This window comes from Andrographis paniculata, unplaced genomic scaffold (genome assembly GCF_009805555.1).
Source record: "Andrographis paniculata isolate CXL003 unplaced genomic scaffold, ASM980555v1 Contig62END, whole genome shotgun sequence".
Lineage (NCBI taxonomy): Eukaryota > Viridiplantae > Streptophyta > Magnoliopsida > Lamiales > Acanthaceae > Andrographis > Andrographis paniculata.
This window is the reverse complement of record NW_026137598.1, coordinates 2,943,463-2,963,507: the sequence shown is the minus strand read 5'-3', so window position 1 is coordinate 2,963,507 and position 20,045 is coordinate 2,943,463. Positions and strand designations below refer to the sequence as shown.

Sequence of the window (20,045 nt, the reverse complement as noted above, 5' to 3'; positions counted from 1 at the left end):
ATGGCCTGGCAGAATCACTTATTAAAAGATTGCAATTGATTTCTAGACCATTACTGATGAGGTCTATGTTGCCCGTTTCAGCTTGGGGGCATGCAATCTTACATGCAGGAACACTTATAAGAATGAGACCGACAAGCTATCATAGCTATTCCTCAATACAGTTAGTATTTGGTCACGAACCAAATATATCTCATCTACGTATTTTTGGGTGTGCTGTTTATGTTTCTATTCCACCCCCCAAACGTACAAAAATGGGTCCTCAACGTAGATTGGGCATTTATGTCGGATATGAATCGCCGTCAATTATAAAATATCTTGAACCTATGACGGGTTATTTATTTACTGCAAGATTTGCAAATTGTCATTTTGACGAATCATATTTTCCGACATTAGGGGGAGAAAAAAACGAACCGAAAAGCGATATTAATTGGAAAATCCCATTGAATTTTTGTGATCCTCGTACAAAGCAGTGTGAACTAGAAGTTCAACGCATTATACATTTACAAAATATTGCAAATCAGTTACCAGATGCATTCAATGACTCGAGCAAAGTCACTCGATCATATATCCAAGCTGCTAATGCTCCGGCTAAAATAATTATCCATGATGAAAAAATTACAAGTGCTAATGAATCAGCGATGCTTAAAGCGTGGTAGACCACTCGGTTCTAAAGATAAACACCCTCGAAAGAAAAGAGGAATTAATGATGATAGTCATGAAAATATCAGGAATGACATTGATAAACCTCAATCTAACGAGGAAGTCAACCCTGAAATAATTGCTCCAGAAGAGCACGATCTTGAAGAACATGATGAGATTATTGAAAACTCAATTAACTATATTACTTCAAGAAAATGTTGGAACCGTAAAGAGGCAATTATTGATAATGCCTTCGCATACAATTTAGCATTTGATATAATGGAAGAAAACGAGGATCCAAAGCCAAAATCGGTTCATGAATGTCAGCAAAGAAATGACTGGCCAAAATGGGAACATGCGATTCAATCAGAGCTTGACTCATTAAACAAAAGAGAGGTCTTCGGACCAATTGTTCAAACACCAGATGGTATAAAACCAGTTGGATACAAATGGGTGTTTGTACGAAAAAGAAATGAGCATAATGAAATTGTGAGATATAAAGCCCGTCTTGTAGCTCAGGGATTCTCACAAAGACTTGGAGTAGATTTTGATTAAACATACTCTCCGGTTGTTGATGGAATAACATTTAGATACCTTGTGAGCCTAGCAGTGCAAGAAAAGCTCGACATGATTCTTTTAAACGTAGTTACTGCATATCTTTATGGCTCATTGGATACTGATATTTATATGAAAGTCCCTGAGGGATTCAATATGCCTGAAGCATACAAATTAAACCCAAAGGAATCATATTCCATCAAATTGAAAAAATCATTGTATGGACTTAAATAATTAGGACGAATGTGGTATAACCATCTGAGCGAATGTTTAATAAAAGAAGGTTATACTAATGATCCAATATGCCCATGAGTCTTTATAAGGAAAAATTGATCAAATTTTGTCATTATTGCTATATATGTTGATGATCTCAATTTAATTGGAACTCCTAAAGAGATCCAAATTGCAGTTGAATATCTAAAGAAAGAATTTGAGATCAAAGATTTTGAAAAGACAAAATATTGTCTGGGTCTACAAGTGGATCATGCGAACAATGGAATATTTATCCATCAATTCACATATACCCAGAAGGTATTAAAACAATTTTATATGGATAAATCTCACTCTCTGAGTACACCAGTGGTGGTCAGATCCCTTGATCCCAATAAAGATCCATTTAGGCCAAGAGAAGAAAATGAAGAAATACTTGGCCCCGAGGTACCATATCTCAGCGCTATTGGCGCATTAATGTACCTTGCAAATTGTACCAGACCAGATATATTTTTTTCAGTAAATCTACTGGCCAGGTTTAGCGCATCCCCCACAAAGCGCCATTGGAATGGTATCAAGCACATATTTCGTTATCTTCAGGGAACTCATGACCTCGGTTTATTTTATTCAAGTGAATCTCAAAATGAATTAATTTGTTATACTGATGCTGGTTATCTGTCTGATCCACACAAAGCAAAATCTCAAACTGGCTATTTATTTACCTGTGGTGGAACCGCAATATCTTGGAGATCTGTTAAACAGATAATAACAACAACTTCTTCAAACCATGCTGAGGTTTTAGTAATTCACGAAGACAGTCGTGAATGTGTTTGGTTGAGGTCTATGACTCATCATATTCAGAAAAATTGTGGCTCGATTTCTGATGATGTATTACCTCATACAATATTATTTGAAGATAATGCAGCTTGTATAGCTCAATTTAAGGGAGGATATATTAAAGACGATCGGACAAAGCACATATCTCCGAAGTTTATTTTCACTCACGATCTTCAGAAAAGTGGTGAAATTGATGTGCAACAAATTCGATCGTCTGAAAATTTTGCAGATTTATTCACTAAGGCGCTACCGACTGCAACATTCAACAAACTGGTGTAAGGAATTGAAATGTGTTGGATGAAAGATATCAAATAAAGTCCAAAACAGAGGAAGCGCATTAATACAAGAATGATGTACTCTTTTTCCTTCACTATGATTTTATTCCCACATGATTTTTTTCATAGTAAGGTTTTAACGAGGCACATTCTTTATATAAATACATCCAAGGAGGAGTGTTACACATAGTGAAGACGTATGTGGTAGTTGGATGCATATCATCGTCGACCTAGTGTCAACCTCACCCTTGCTTTGCCTATAAATAGGCTTGTTGTAGCTCATTCAATTCATTAAAAATAAAAAAATCAATTCACAATTCTCTCGTCTATTTGCTTACACTCATTCTACTATCCATTCAATCGTTCATATATATATACATATATATCTATTGCATAAATATTACACTAATATATATACATACGTATATCTATATTTACCAATATATTATATTATTATATAACACTTAACTGATTTTATTTTTTATTTTTCATATTATAAACACACTTATCAATATAATAATTATATATATATATACTTTTGAGAATGGCTGTAGATTTTCACAGTATAAAAATAATAATAATTTATATATATGTACATTATAGAAATCTTTTGATACAATACAAGTACAGCAATAAATTGAATAAAAATAAAACTAACATTCTTCACTACGAGATGTTCACGTTATTATTTACACATCAAAACGTTGTTAGCACACACATACATAATCACGAACTCAAAAAAAATACACACATCATTTGGCATTCCTTTTGTTTTTTTTAACATAAAAGCTGCTATTTTTCGAGAGTGTGCTTTTATTCATTTTCGAACATTCAAAGAATACTTTCTTCCTTTTACCTCACAACCTGGCCTCGTCGATTCCCGTCGCCGTCAGCTCGCACTCTGTCGATCACATTAACGCCAACGACCCTAAGGTTGCAAAGCAAGGCGTCGCGCCCGGTCAGCACGACCTGGAAGAATCCGTCCATCTCTTTCGCCAACGAATCAAGTCCGAGGGAAAGCTCCTCGACCGACCCCTGCAAATCCGCTTTGCGACTCAACAACATGTCGACTTCATCAGGATCAAATCCATTTTCGATGATCGGATACACCTGTTTGACGAACATATCGACTGCTACAGCCTCCTTCAACACTGTGAATCCTCCGCTTAAATATCCGCTTCGTATCTCAGTGTTTATGGAGGTCTGCAGATTGGTGAAAGCCTTAGACCAGAAATATGAACTGGGAACGTTCACTTCGATCAATGGCGCCGAAGATCCGGAGAGTGCAGCCGCGAATACGCTGCATATAAAAAGAGTGACCACCTTGATGCCGTACAGTGCGCGCATCAGCACTTTGCCCTTTGAGGAGTTCTTGATTTTTGGGAGGTCGAGCATTCGGGCGAGGCTGTCCATGATGGAGAAGCATTTCTCGAGCCTGGGATTCTTCGAGCTGATATGTTGCCTCCATCCGGCGAGCGAAGAACATGCCCGATGGATCTGGATTTGATCAGTTAGATTGTGCAACGCCGAGTGAAGGAAAAGATGGCCCTGTTTCAGACGAGAAATCTCGGAGCTGAAGGCGATGCAGATGTCGAGTAACTTCACGCTGTTGTCGAGGTAGACGTTGATCCACTTGTCGTCCCAAGCAGAAATGGGTAGTTCGAGGGCAGTGATGAGATCTTTTACGTCGGCATGAATTGCGCTGAGCGATTCGATCGCACTTCTCATCCATGATAGGGTTAGGCCATTGCCCCTGTTTTCTGGCTTGATATTTTCGATATTCTGCGCTAATGTCTCCTCGAAAGAATTCAGCAAGCGAAGGAGCTTTGGAGATAAGGATGTTCCCTTCGGAATTATCCTGCGGAAGGGATTTCCGGAAGTTCTTTCGGAAACCTGCAAATTATTCATTTTGTACAGTACCTGAGATAAACAAACCACAAAGAATGAGGCATATGGATAAATCTAACTCCAAAGATATGGAGAGAGTTTAGAGAAGATTGGTATCTGCTAAACATAGAATCTTCCAAAATTATATTAAAAGTGTAGTAACAAAGTAGACATGCTGTTCATCTTAGATAAACATAAAATTGAGCATGTCACAGGAAGTACACCATTGATGCTGCAAATTAAGGCCACAGACAAAGAACATGAACTACTTGCATCACCTAACCTAAACATTTCGAAAAAGTTAATAAAAATCCAGAACAACAGCACATGGATATATACTGGCGTTTTCGTTCGCTTACATTTCGTCAATAGTGTCAAACAGACAATAATAATACCGTGAAAGGATTTGTAAAAAACTATATACTAATAACCAATTATACATCAAACAAACGATCGATTCAGTAAATATCTCAGATTACCAGAAAATGAAACCAAAATTCGGATTCAAACAAAATTTTAACTCTATTTATATCACAAGCAACAGCAAACAAATAAAAGCTAAAAATCACGCAAGTCTAACAAGTTTCGACGAGCAATAGAAAGAGAAAGAGACGACAACAAACCAATATACTCACCAAATTGATCAGACGTTCACCAATTCGAGCAACAAGCACCGAAATCTCTGACGATCAAAAAAATTCAAAAAAGAAAACTCAGAAACAAAAAGTCTTCGATTGCAATTCAAACTCTACTAGTGCATCTGAAAGAGGAGAGCGAGAAAAGCACGCAAAAACGAAGAAAAGGTCTTTATATATAAAACAATTAAGAGACTTTGAAGGGGGGAACTGAAAGAAAGTAAAAGCTCGGAATAGTCAGTCGGAGACGCGTTCGTACAGTACAGAAGAGAAGACAAGTAACGAGAAGCTTCGAGAGAAGGAGAAAGTCGGTGGCAGATTCTACTTACTTGCTGGACACGTGTAAGATTGTTATTGGAGATTAGGTATTTACGTGTGGTGTGAAGGTGCGCGTAGAAGACGAGCGAGTAAAAGCGAGCCGCGCCCGTGACGACTGCCGACTGAGGAAGCTTCTTTGGTCGTCCAGGCTAAGGCCGTGTTTGTTGTTTGTTTCCAATTCAATTTCTAATAACAAATCGGTAACTTTAGATTTCCCAATGTGTTTGTTTGGAGGATGGGGAAGGATTTACAGCATTTAAATATTTTTTGTTTTCAAAAAATATCAAATTAAAATATTTATTTTTTATATATATATATTATATTAAAAATTAATTTTACATTCAAAATATCGAGATAATACTATTATTTCAATTAAAATTTTTTACTATTTAAATTTCAACTCAAAATCCAAACCCCCAAACAACACACTCTAAATTTGTATTTGACTTAAAAAATATTTTCTCCGTTCAGCTAGAAAGTATACATGTTTCTATTTTGGGACGTCCAATTACAAAGTAAACATTTTATTAAATATCTTACTTTTTTTCACAAATACCCCTACTTTACATCACATCATTACTTTTACACAAAAAAACAAGGGAAAAAATGTCGTTACACTACTTTTAACTACTCACTATAATTAAAATATTATTATTTCTTAAACACCGCGCTAAAAGTAATTGTATACTTTTTTTGTGGACGGAGGGAGTATAATAAAACTTTAAATTAGAAATACATTTATTTAATATTTTGGTTTTTCTCGCAATAGGAAGGCTTCCTAAAAGAGTTAAACTATTAGAACATCCGCAATTGAGATATCTGGGTATCTCTATTATTTTTTATTATCCACGTCATTTTCTCTCTCTGTCATATCAGTGGCGGAGGTACTCTCTTCTATTTTATATTGGCAACAAAGATATTCATCCTAATTTTTTAATAAATTTTTATTTTCATATTATGTATATATATTATTTTTTTAATTATAATTATAATTTTAAGTATTAATTATTTATTTAATTATTATATTATATTATATTATTATTTATCAATATTTTGATTTATTAAAAAATTATGGAAAAAAAGTTATATTATTTATTAGGGTAAACTGTTTTTCTAGTCCCGTAAGTGGAGCATGTCGCAAACTAATCTCATAAGTGAAAAATTTTTGCTGTTTTAGTCCTCCGGCGCCGGAGATGCCCGCGTGACTCGCCGGAGGTGACGTGTCCGCCAGGTGTCGCTGACCTGGCGGACACGTGGCTTTTTTATTTTTTATTTTATTTTTAAAACCTATTTTTAATTTATTTTAAATTTTATTTGTACTTTTTTTATTTGGTCCAATTAAAAAAAATTAAAAAATTTAAAAAAATGAAAAAAAAAAATATATCCACGTGTCCGCCAGGTGTCGCTGACCTGGCGGGACACCTGGCGGACACGTCACCTCCGGCGAGCCATGCGGGCGTCTCCGGCGCCGGAGGACTAAAATAGCGAAAATTTTTCACTTATGGGACTAGTTTGCAACTGGCTCCACTTACAGGACTAAAATGATAAAAGGATCCAGTTACGGGACTAAAAAAACAGTTTACCCTATTTGTTATTTCATTAAATTTAGTTTTATTTATTTTGAAAATTTAATTTTAATATCAAATCTGTATTTTTATTGTAGTGTAGAGTTTTTGCCAACATATGGTATTTATAGTTTACATTATATGCAATAAATGATACTAATAATAATAATAATAGTAATAGTAATAATATATTTAAAAGTATGTAAATAAATAATACAATAATAATATAATTCAAAATAAATTTGATGACATATGACAATAGTGATGTGATATAATAATACTGTTTAAAGTTACATAGTACAAATAATGATGTGAAATGATAATAATAATAATAATAATAGTAATAGTAATAATATATTTAAAAGTATGTAAATAAATAATACAATAATAATATAATTCAAAATAAATTTGATGACATATGACAATAGTGATGTGATATAATAATACTGTTTTTTAAAGTTACATAGTACAAATAATGATGTGAAATGATAATAATAATAATAATAATAATAATAATAATATATTTAAAATATATAAATAAATAGTATAATAATAAAATAATTGAAAATAAATTTGATGACACATAATAATAGTGATGTGCTATAACAACAGTAGAATAATAACTAATGTGTGATATAACAATGTAAGTGTGTTTAAAGCTATCTAGTACAATAATAAACTATGATGTGATCTAACAATGCAAGTATTTTCAAAGCTGAATAGTACAATAATAAACAATGATGTGATGTAACAATCCAAGTGTATTTAAACCTATCGAGTACAATAATCAATTATGATGTGATCTAACAATACAATTAATAAAGTTCAACGAGACAAAACTTGAAATGATTGATCACTACTACAATGATAAAAATAAATATTGTGATGTGATATAATAATGCATTTTAAAAAATTAAACAAGACAAAAATAAATTGATTTGATTTAACAAGACATGATATATATATAATTTACATATAAGTTATAGAGTGTCTAAGTTTTTCTATAAATATGCTTGCATTTCACAAAAGAAAATACACAAACTTTCATCAAAGATCTTTATATTTTCTCCCACTACTCAACATTCAAATTTTAACAATGGAGCAAAACTCTCAAAAATCTTTCAATTCTTCAAAGTAAAAAAGTTGCATTACAATTTGCTCGCATGACATAACTGAAGGAAGAAAAAATAAAAAACAATGAGCGTATTGCCCAAGTGAAACTTTATCGAACACTAGTGGAGAAAGATAATTTGACGGAACATGATCTACTTGTTAAGGCTAAATTGTTCGAAGAGTTGTTTTAAATATTGTTTATATTATATGTATTTTGTTCTATGTTATTCAAATTATCTTGTCTTTTATTTTATATTAATATCTTATTATTCATTATATATGTGTAATTAATTATAAACTAAATATATTTATTATTTAATATAATTTTATATTATTTAATTTCTTTAAAATTTATAATTATATGTTTTTTTAATAAATTAAATTAAATTTATTAATATTGATTTATTCAATAGAATTATATAATATTTGTATTTATATATTTTAATTTTTAAATTGATAAAATATATTCAATATTGCTATCATTTTGTAGAATACAAAATATTATGAATTATAAAATTATTACAAAATTTAAATATAATAATAAATTCAATATAAATTACAAAAACAAAATATATAATATATATATACAAAAGTGTCATATGTTCCAAACATCGTATCTCTTAATTTTTATTTTATTTAAAAAAAAAAATAGTGATGTGGCGCATCTCCTGTAGATGGTCTTACGTGATCAAGGACGGTTGATACTTTTAGCTTCAGCATGGTGCTGATATAGTTTGCATTGTTGATTATATTTATACTAGATTGTAGTGTTATTATTTGACCAAATTAGTTCTGGAAACTTTTTTTAACAACTTATGCATTTTGTTGTCATTTCAAACCGAGTGATTCATTAATCCAACTAATTGAGGAATCTAAATTTCATTAGCAGATTCATTTTTATGTCGTTTCCTTGTCAAGCTAAAGTTATCAATGAACCATATATTGCACTGAATAGGAAACCGCCGAATACACCAGCAATGCCTAACATGTGAAATGGGTGTATATGGATGTTGTGCTAAGTTTGGAATACAATTATAAAGTTGAAAGTACCATAAATCTCTAGAGGCATACCATCAGAAATGCTGGGTATTTAAAAGGCGAAAAGTCAGATTTCATATCTCTTTATTATGAATATTATTTCACTTATGATAAATAGCAAAATTGATTTGGGCTAAAATTTATTGGATTTTAGCTTGCTTGAGCTTGAACTATATTAATGGTCAGATTTTGGACCTTGGGCCTCGGGGCCACGAGGGCTTGTGGGTTATGTGAATTGAGCCCAATAATGATATAATTAATTTTGTATTTATATGTTATTTAATTGTGAAGGTTTGGTTGATTAAATAGAAATAATCAGATAATAAAAATCAAGATCACTTGTCCTCTATTTAAGAATTATTATAATATTCCTTGCACACACACAAAAAGAAAAAAACCTTTTTAAAAATTTTCCTTTTGTGAGAATTTCCAAAACCTCATGTATTTCTTGGTTTGGTTCGTAGCGGAAAAATTAATCCCAATTGAATTCATTCTATTCTAGGAAGCAACCGATGATGGGTCGTATTTGCTTCAAGGAGATCGCGTGTAACACGAAGTTCGAATCTATTTTTGATCTGTGATTTGAATATGTTATTCATTCGGATTTTGAATTTGTGTATTTCGATTTTCACTTCATTGATAAAAACTAATTGTCTTGAAGCAAATATTGTTCCCGCAGTGAAGATCTGAGATGGCTGACAAAATCCCCCAAATTCGTGATCAAATTGTGATTGCTCAGAAAGTATATGATGATTAATAAATGATCGATGCTATGTGCGATATAGGCGATAGAAATCTGAATTATGGTGTTCAAATTGGTGCAAATGGGGAACGGGGAGGTGAACTCCAGCGAGTCACACACTCCGGTTTCTTTAATCTTTAATCCCCCAATCTCAGCCACCCCTCACAATTGGAGAGGCTATTGATTGTGTTACTACAGGAAGCGAGACGGCCAAAAGGGTTGTTGTCGAGAAAGCTGAGAAATCACCATATAAACAAGACTTCAAGGCCGCAATGGAGGGGGTGCAGCATGTTGATACAACCTCCAACTAGCCTATTGCTGGAGTGAGAAAAACGGGATCCTACCCCTCTGAGACAGTATGTTGTTGTTCTACCTTATCCGCAGCTTATGGTTGTAGGACTTGCGCATGATCTCGTTGCGTCCACCAGACAACAGCTAGACAACCTGGAAGGTATACAATTTGCTGGTGTTGTGGATCATCTGATATAATCTGTTGTGACGTCTGCAACTTTCAGGCAACTTGATGTTGCGTCGGTTGAAAAAATCCGAACAAATCAACATGGAGAACTTTAAAACATAGCAGCAGAAGATGTTTTTTTTTACTTACGTTGAATCTTGAAGATTGGTTAACGGATGACGCATTTGTTGTGCCTAAATGATCCTTGGAAGAACCGAAAGCAAAAATTCTGAATGCTTGGAAGTGCTCATATTATATGTGCAAAAATTATGTACTAAACGGTATGATCGACTCCTTGTACGGTTTTTACCTACATGTCCTAACGGCTAAGCAATTGCGGGAGATGTTGGAAAAAATACATAATCGAGGATGTTGGTGCCAAGCAATTTATTGTATGAGGATATCTGAATTTTAAGAGCGTTGATGGAAAAAAGTGTTACAAAGCAGCTTGATGCATTTCAACTTATTTTGCATGAAATCCAGCCCGAGGGAATAGAGTTGAGTGAAGCCTTCCAAGTGGCGAGCATAATTGAAAAATTAATGCATAGCTGGGTAATCTCAAGATTTACTTGAAACATAAACAAAAGGAAATGGACGTGGCAAGACTGATCAATCGTCTTCAAACTGAAGAGAAACATATATTGAACCTGGCAAGTAAGAGATATCTGATGCTCGGAAACATGGCCAATGTAATCGAACACAAAGGCCAAAGCTCTCATTTCAAGACTGCTCTAAGGAACAATGAGAAGCCTGGAAATAACTAAAAACCCACGGACAATGGCAAAGATAAGTTGATGCCATATGCGGCGTTGATAGCAAAGAGTACCTTCAGAGGAAATTGTTACAATTGTGGAAAGCTCACCATTTGATAGACTGCAAAGCGCCAAAGACAAAAGAAAAAATAGACGAATCAAACACACATCGTCACTTAAGAGAACAAGCCACTCGACCTGACATGTGTTGTCTCCGATGAATATTTTCGAACAAGAAATGTGGTGGCTCGACATAGGAGCAACATGCCGCATTTCAATGGACAATAATTAGCTCTTCTCGTTTGAGCGCGTCGAAGAAGAAACGATGTACATAGGAAATGTTGTTCCTGCTGAAGTTAAAAAAAGAGGAAAGGTGCTTCTGAATATGATGTTTGGAAGAATTGTAACGCTGACCAACATTTTGTACATGTCGGTGATGACGAAGAAATTGGTCTCGGGGACACTCCTGATGAAACATGGTTTTAACATAAATATAAATTGAGATAATTTTGTTTTGTGTAAATTAGTGTGTATATGGGTAAGGGATATGTAGCTGATGACTTATCGAAATGTTGTATTATGACACTTATTGAAAATAATAATAATAATAATAATAATAATAATAATAATAATAATAATAATAATAAGTTTGTTGTTTATATTGTTGAATCTTCTAATTTATGGAATAGTCAATTGGGTCATATTAATTATGATTCAATATTTCGATTAATTAACTTGAACTACATTAAAAAATTTGAATTAAATAAACATAAATGTGAAGTTTGTGTTAAAGCAAAAAAAACTCAATCGTCTTTCCAAACGATTCACCGTGAAACTAAACCACTCGAAGGAATTCACAGTGACGTATGCAATTTTAAATTTGTACAAACACATGGGGATAATAAGTATTTTATTACATTTATTGAAGATTGTACAGAGTATTGTTATGTGTATTTACTTAAAAGTAAAGATGAGACACTAACTAAATTCATTTTGTACAAAAATAAAATGAAAAATCAACTTGACAAATGAATTAAAAGAATTAGAAGTGATAGGGTGGAGAATATGAGACTCTTATTGGAGAATTTTGTGCACAAAATAGAATAATTCACGAAGTAACTCTACCTTACTCACCTCAGTTAAACGGCGTTGCTTAACGTAAGAATTGTATATTTAAAAAAAATGATGAATGTGATGCGCTTAGGTTATGGACTATCCCAAAATATGTGGGGGAGACTATTTTAAGTAGTATTTATCTTTTTAATTTAATTCCTTAGAAAATGATTGACAAAAATCCTTACGAGCTTTGGAAATATCGAAAACAATCTTGCAAACACCTTCTAGTGTAGGGGCGTTTGGCTAAAGTAGTGGTGTCATCTCCCAAATATGTGAGAATCAGTCCTAAGAAAGTAAATTGTATTTTCATAGGATATGCATATAACATTATTGTCTATCGATTCTTGGTATTCGATTAAAAATTTTCGAATATTCTAATAAATACGATAATGGAATCAAAGAATGCATCGTTCTTTGAAAATGTATTTTCTATAAAGGTAGTTACTGAGTCTAGTTCAGTAAACCGAGAACACAAAATAGTAGATTAAGATCAAGCGAAAATAGATGATCTAAATCTGAAACAGGTCAGGAACTTGAGCTCAGAAGAAGCGAGCGAGCACGATTTGAAAAGACTTTTGAAAATTATTATTTCATTTATCACTTTGAAAACAAGCCTCAAACATGTATTGAAGCGATGAGGGCCTTTGAAGCGACGACTTTGGAAAAAAAACCCATAAAAAATGAAATAGATTCTATTCTCCAGAATCACACTTAGGAACTTATGAATCCCCCAACCGAAAATCTCTCGGATCAGAGTGGATCTTTAAGAGAAAATTAAAACCCGATGGAACAATAGATAAATACAAGTCCAGACTTGTAATAAAAGGTTGCAAGCAACGAGAAAGCCTATATTACCTTGATATATATAGCTGCTCTGCGGAATCCTGAGGTACATCAAATAAATGTGAAAACGTCCTTCTTAAATGAAGATGTTGATGATAAAATTTACATGGAACAACCGGAAGAATTTATAGTTCCAAGAAAAGAAGAAAAAAAATCTGCAAACTTGTGAAATCATTGTACGGGCTAAAACAAGCTCCAAGTGAATGGGCCTCACTGATGTGATCTTAGGAATTAATATTAAAAGAACCGAAAATAGTAATTTTGAGTCAACCTCATTATGTAGACAAAAATTTTGAAAAATTTGGCAAAAATTATATAGGAATAGCAAAAACTCCACTGGATACAAATATCCATCTATCCAAGAACCGTGGAGAAAGCGTATCTCAGATCAAGTGCGAAAAGGATAATTGAAGTACGTATATGAGCAATCCAAGTCACGAGCACTCGAAAACCATCATTTGCGTACTTAGGTTGCACTATAGCATACATCAAGTTGTAGTAGAAAGCTACTCAGACGCAAACCGAATATCTAATACTCTTAATTTGAGATAAACTAAGGGATATGTGTTTAAACTAGCTGATGCACAATCTCTTGAAAATCCTCAAAACAAACAATTATTTCCAAACTCACAATGGAATATGAGTTCAATGCTTTGGATAAAATTGGCGAAGAGGCAGAATGGATTCGTCACTTTTTTTAGGACATTCCAAAATGGGACAAATCTATCTCTATCATAACCCTCTACTGCGATAGTAAATCTGCTATTGGCAGAGCACTAAAATATATAATAGAAAGAGTCGACATGTTCTCCGTCGACACAATTCCATAGCACAACTTATCACAACTAAGGTTATTAAGATAGACCATGTTGCATCAAAGGATAACCTAGCGGATCTACTAACCAAAGGTTTAATCGTAATGTAGTTTACAAATTGACTAGAGGAATGAGGCTTAAGTCTTCTGGAATATAAGTCTTGTAAATGAAAACTCAACCTATAAAAATTGGAGATTCAAAAAACTAGGTTCAATAGGAAAATATGCTTATAAGACTTATGTGTGTCACTGTGGGGGCTGACAGCCTCAACCGATTACTGTCAACATACGGTGATAGAGTAAGGAGGATAGCAAATTATTGCTTTAATGATTACTAAGTGAGTGTTGTATCACTCGGAAACTCAAAGAGATCACCTATGTGAGAGAGAAGTTGGGCCACTTCAAAAGAGAATTATTCAAGTTCTATTCTTTAAAAATTCTTGCAGAACCAAGACGGGTTCCATGGCCAAAATAGACCGAACAATGAGAACCGAAAAAGGAACATGGATTCTGCGGCGGTATGTAACTCAGTTATTAGAAAATTGAACAGTTCAAGGACAACGTGTCTATTGCACAATTGGTAAATGCTATGTACCGTTCAAAGAAAAATTCAAAGAAAATCTATTTATCCTATGCAGAATTAATTGTTCTTCTTTTATTGAGTCATCGTCTTTCCTCTTTTAATATGGAAGATTGTTGGGTATTTAAAAGGGTGAAAGAGGAAAGTGAAGAGTCAAGAGTTTCATATCTCTTTATATGAATATTCATCTCACTGATGATAAATGACAAAATTGATTTGGGCTAGAGCTTGTTTGGGTTTTGACTTGCTAAGGCTTGAGCTTGCTTGAGCTTGGGCTTGGATTATATTAATGGCAAAGATAGGACGTTCAGGCTCGTGGGCTACGTCGTTTGAGCCCAATAATGATAAAGTCAATTTGCATTTATATTAATTTAATTTTGGATGCTTGACTGATTAAATACAAATAATAAGATAATAATAATTAGTTGCAAAGATTGCACATACAAAATCGAAGTGGGCTATGTTGCAGATTTTGTGGGACAATTATTGGTATAATTAAAATCTCTTCTCTAATTAAAAAAAAAAAAAAGACCTCAGCGATCACTTACTTGCTTCTTCTCAAGAATTATTATAATCTTTCTTGCTTACACAAAAAAAAAAAACGTCTCTGAAAATTTTTCTTTTGCGAGAACTTCCAAAATTTACTGTATTTCTTAGTTCAGTTCGAGGTGGGATAATTAATCCGAATTCGATTCGTTCTATAACGGCAAGCAACTGGTGACAGACCGTATTTGCTTTAAGAAGATGACATTAACGTGAAGTTCAAATCTAATTTTGATCCGTGATTTGAAATTTTCACTTTATTGATAAAACCTAACAAAAAAAACTTCCTTGACTAATCGGGTAGATCAAGAAAATAGCAATAGCAACTGCAACAAGAGTTGAATATGCAACATCAATCAAGTTTGTATTTTATAATTTATATTTAAATTATGCTAGAATATGTAAAATAATGTACTCTATTATATGAATATAGAGAGAACATTGTTTATAATTTTTATCTATTCATATTTGCTATGCTTTATGTAATAATGTGTTGTAAAAAAAATATATAATGTGCTAAATCAAAACAAGTGGCTTAAAAGATATACACATTATACTTATGTAAGCGATAATATTTACATTCCCTAGAGCAAAAGCTATTAATATTTGCTATCTATATGTAATAATATGGTGTATAGAAAAATATAATGTGTTAAATCAAAATAAGTGGTTTAAAAGATATTTTAAAATTTGAACTTATGTCTGCGATAATATTTACATGTTATAGAGCAAACACTTACATATAATGAGCACATTTCACCGTGTACCAAGTATATTTTAAAAGTAGTATATTATTACATTTAAAATAACACAATATTAGTTTAATATATATTTATAGTATAGATAGCAAATGATTACGCTATAAAGAACACATTTTACTATGCAATAAATACATTATAAAATTAGCATATTATTACATTTAAAATAACACATTATTAGTTTAATGCATATTTATATTATAGATAACAAATGATTACACTATAGCAAATATATTTCACCACACAACAAATATATTGCAGAATTAACATATTATTACATTTAAAATAACACATTATTAATTTAGCACATATTTATATTATAGATAGACGATTACTTTATAATAAATATATTTCACCACACAACAAGCACATTGTAAATTAACATATTTTTATAAATAGGAAACAATTATAAATAGGAAACAATTACATTATAACAAGCACATTTCATCATACAATAAGCACATTGTAAAATTAGCATATTATTAGATTTAAAATAGCATATATTTACATTATAGTAGCAAACAATTGTTACAATAACGAGTACATTTTTACCACACAATAAGCATATTGCAAAATTAGTATATTATTATTAGTTAAATAATACAAAACACATTGTTATTTATTCAATAAAAAATACTACATATTTTAAAAGATGGAGGGTGTTAAAATATGAAACTGAAATTTTCTATTTCAATCATAAGAATACGCACATATTTATAGTGATATATAAATCGTCTAAATAAAACAAGAATCCGACAAATCTCTTAAATAAGATATCTACCATAAATATAATATATTGCTTCTAAATATCTTTTAACATCCCTCCTCAAACTCAATATATGATGGAACAAACTTGAGTTTGTCAGAAGTTATCAAAAATGATATAGCCGAGATCTTCCATGTACGAATTTGAATTTGCCAAGATTGACTGAAAGTGGTGTAGCCGTCCACTGGATCAGAGTCAGAAGCAGAACTCTCAACATTGTAAGAGTTGGAAACGGGACTCGCTCGCTTACAACAGAACTAGAGTCGAAAATAGGACTTGCTCACTCTATATAGCTAGAGTCGAAAACAAGACTCGCGCACTCAGAACAGAGCTAGAATTGGAAATAGGACTCCCTCGCTCTCAATAGAGTTAGAGTCGAAAACAGGACTCTCAACGGGGTTAGAGTCAAAAGTAGACTCTGTCAATGAAGTAGTAGAGACAGAGACGACATAAAAATAACATCGTGGATAGAAGCAAATACATCAATAAAATATAAAAATATATGCGGGATATAACGGGTCATTGAGGTACCCGGAGAGAATTTGGCTATGATACTATGTTAGAATATGAAACTGAAATTCTCTATTTCAATCATAAGAATACGCATATATTTATAGTGATATATAAATCGTCTAAATAAGATAAGAATTCCATGAATCTCTTAAATAAGATAACTATCATAAATATAATATATTGCTTCTAAATATCTTTTAGTAAAGGAAAGAAGAAGATAATTGTTAAGAATTGCCGGATAAATTAAATTTCAAGAGTTAAGGATATGAAAATATTGCAGAATTTTCTTATTATGAAACAAAATACAAAATTATAGTTATAACTTTAGCAATTATTCCGGCCATTGGATCAATTATTAAATCAAAGAATTAGGGCTACTCAGCATGGTGTTGATTAGTCTTAATCAGGGGTGAGCAAATTATCCGAAATTCAAGTATTCGATCCAAACCAAATCGAAATTTAAAATTTGGTTCGGATTTTTCGGATTTTCGAATTGATTCGGATTACAAATTTTAAAAATTTCGGATTTTCGGATCGGATCGGATCGAATTTATCGGATCGGTATACTAAAAATCCGATCCAATCCGAAATTCGATTAATATTTTATATTATATATTTAATATTTTAATAAAAATATAATATTTTATTATAAATATAAAAATAAAATTACTAATTACATATAATATACTTCCGTTATTATTTATTATTTTATTATATATTTATTATTTTAATCAAGAATTTAAAATAAAATAAAATATAAAATATAATTATATAATACTACCCAGTACCAATTAATAAATGATACAAAAGTATCAAACCAAATAGACAAATACCCAATTCATTTATGTACGTAAAGATTAGAGACTAAAAACCCTAGTTTCTATTCGTGGTTAGTGGAATCGTTCTCTACTTCTCTCCCAAGTCCACGACCTGAGAACGCCGCCATCGTTTCTGTGGTTCCTAATTTCTATCTCCTCTTTGCTCGTTTCCACCGTCCATTCGCCGTTCCTACCTCTATTTCTCTCCATTGTCCGAAAATATTGATTCTCACTACTGATTGTTCGGTTGGTCACAGTTTTTGCTTCCGTTCGGTGGATTTTTTTACTTCCGGTGAGTTTAAATTATTGCTTTTTTATGATTATTTCGATTGTTTGTTTAATTTTTTTATATTGATTTATTGTTTGTTTGTTATTACTCTTATATTCTTAAGTTATTTTGTATTTTAGTTTTTTAGTACTGAAATTTGTTGTTTGTTGAATAAGTATGTTAAAATATTAAATACTTTTGTAGAAATATTATTTATGGTTTAATCTGTAAGTTTGATTTTCTATGTAGATTTTTTTTAAAAAAACAATTATATTGATTCTCATTATTTATCTTAAAATATTGACATACGATGTTAATATGCTGAATAAATTTTTTTATTGTTGATTTTTTTAGCATAAAGTAGACGCTTTCTACTTTTCAGTATTTTCACAAACAGGTCATACACCATAGATTATTCGGCAGGAAGTTGTAATGTAAGTTTTTATTTACTTATTTGTATTAAAATATTTTATTTGCAATAAATGAATAATTAACTCACCGGATCCTTTTGATATTATTTTTTTTTAAGATGTCGAATAACATTGAAATGTTTGAAGATACATCTGAAAGCACTCGTGGACCTGGATTATCTGTTGAAAGTACTACGCATGATGGGGATGGAGGTGGTGGAAGTTCTCAACCTACTCAATACCAATGTAAAAAGAGGAAAACTATGCAAAAAAGATCACAGGTTTGGGATCATTTTCAGAATTTTATAGATAAAGATATGAAAGAGAAAGCTAAGTGTGTGCATTGTGGGAGAATATTTGGTTGTGATTCTAATAATTGGACTACTACACTTAATGCTCATTTGAAAAAAATGCAAAAAAGACTCAAACATAGATCTTAAGCAATCACAATTGATTTTGCCATCCGGACAAAGTTCATGTCTTAGTGCTTGGAGTTTTGATCAAGAAGAAGTTAGGAATGACTTAGCTCATATGATTATTGTTGATGAGTTACCTTTTAAGTTTGTTGAAAGAGAGGGATTTCAATATTTTATGTGTAAAGCTTGTCCTAAGTTTAAGATTCCATCTGGATGGACAATTTCACGTGATTGTTTTAAGTTGTACGAGGATGAGAAAAATTTGTCCATGACATTGTTGAAATCTACAAATCAAAGAGTATGTCTTACTGATACATGGACTTCGATTCAAAAAGTGAATTACATGTGTTTGACAGCTCACTATATTGATAATGACTGGAAATTGGTCAAAAAATTCTCAATTTTTGTCCAATTTTTAGTCATAGAGGTAGAGACATTGCTTGGGAAATTGAGAAATGCTTGCATGATTGGGGTATTGATAAGGTGTTCGCTGTTACTGTTGATAATGCTTCCTCGAATGATGTTGCCCTAGTTTTTTTAAAAGAAACTATCAATCAATGGGGGTGAAAACATCAGAAATTGTAACCATATGCACATGAGATGTATTGCTCATATCTTCAATTTGGTGGTGCAAGATGATTTGAAAGAAATTGGGTCTTCTGTGAAGAAAATTAGAAATGATGTTCGATATGTTAGGTACTCGGGATCTAGATTGAACAAATTTAAAGAATGTTGTGAGTTAGAAAAGATATCAAGTAAAAGTTTATTGTGCTTAGATGTTCCTACCCGATGAAACTCAACATACTTGATGCTGGAAACAGCAATTGCATTTGAGAAAGCTTTTTCTAGGTTTGATGTGCTAGATCCGATTTATAGAATTGATCTTGAATCTAATGACGGGGTGCCTAGTAAGGATGATTGGATGAAAGCAAAAAGGATGATGAATTTTTTGAGGATTTTCTATGAGGTGACTTGTAAGATTTCGGGGTCTTCATACGTTACTTCTAACTTGTTTCTTCGTGAGATTTACAAAGTTCAAATTTTATTAAAGACTTTCATAGAAGGCAAAGATGATGAATTAAGTAAATGACCAAAAATTTGAAAGAAAAGTTTGACAAATATTGGGGAGATCCAACTAAGATGAATAAGATAATATTCATGGCCGTTGTTGTTGATC

The 20,045-nt window shown here is 32.1% G+C and overlaps 1 protein-coding gene across 1 annotated transcript; it reads right to left on the bottom strand.

Moving 5' to 3' along the window:
• Positions 1 to 3,082: 3,082 nt before the first annotated feature.
• On the bottom strand, positions 3,083 to 5,270 carry LOC127261315 (protein BPS1, chloroplastic-like). The gene is made up of 2 exons (XM_051289616.1): positions 5,039 to 5,270; positions 3,083 to 4,436 (listed from the first exon to the last, which is right to left on the bottom strand). The coding sequence occupies exon 2, from the start codon at positions 4,422 to 4,424 to the stop codon at positions 3,369 to 3,371; it is 1,056 nt and encodes a 351-aa protein (XP_051145573.1). The 5' UTR covers positions 4,425 to 4,436; positions 5,039 to 5,270; the 3' UTR covers positions 3,083 to 3,368.
• Positions 5,271 to 20,045: the final 14,775 nt, after the last annotated feature.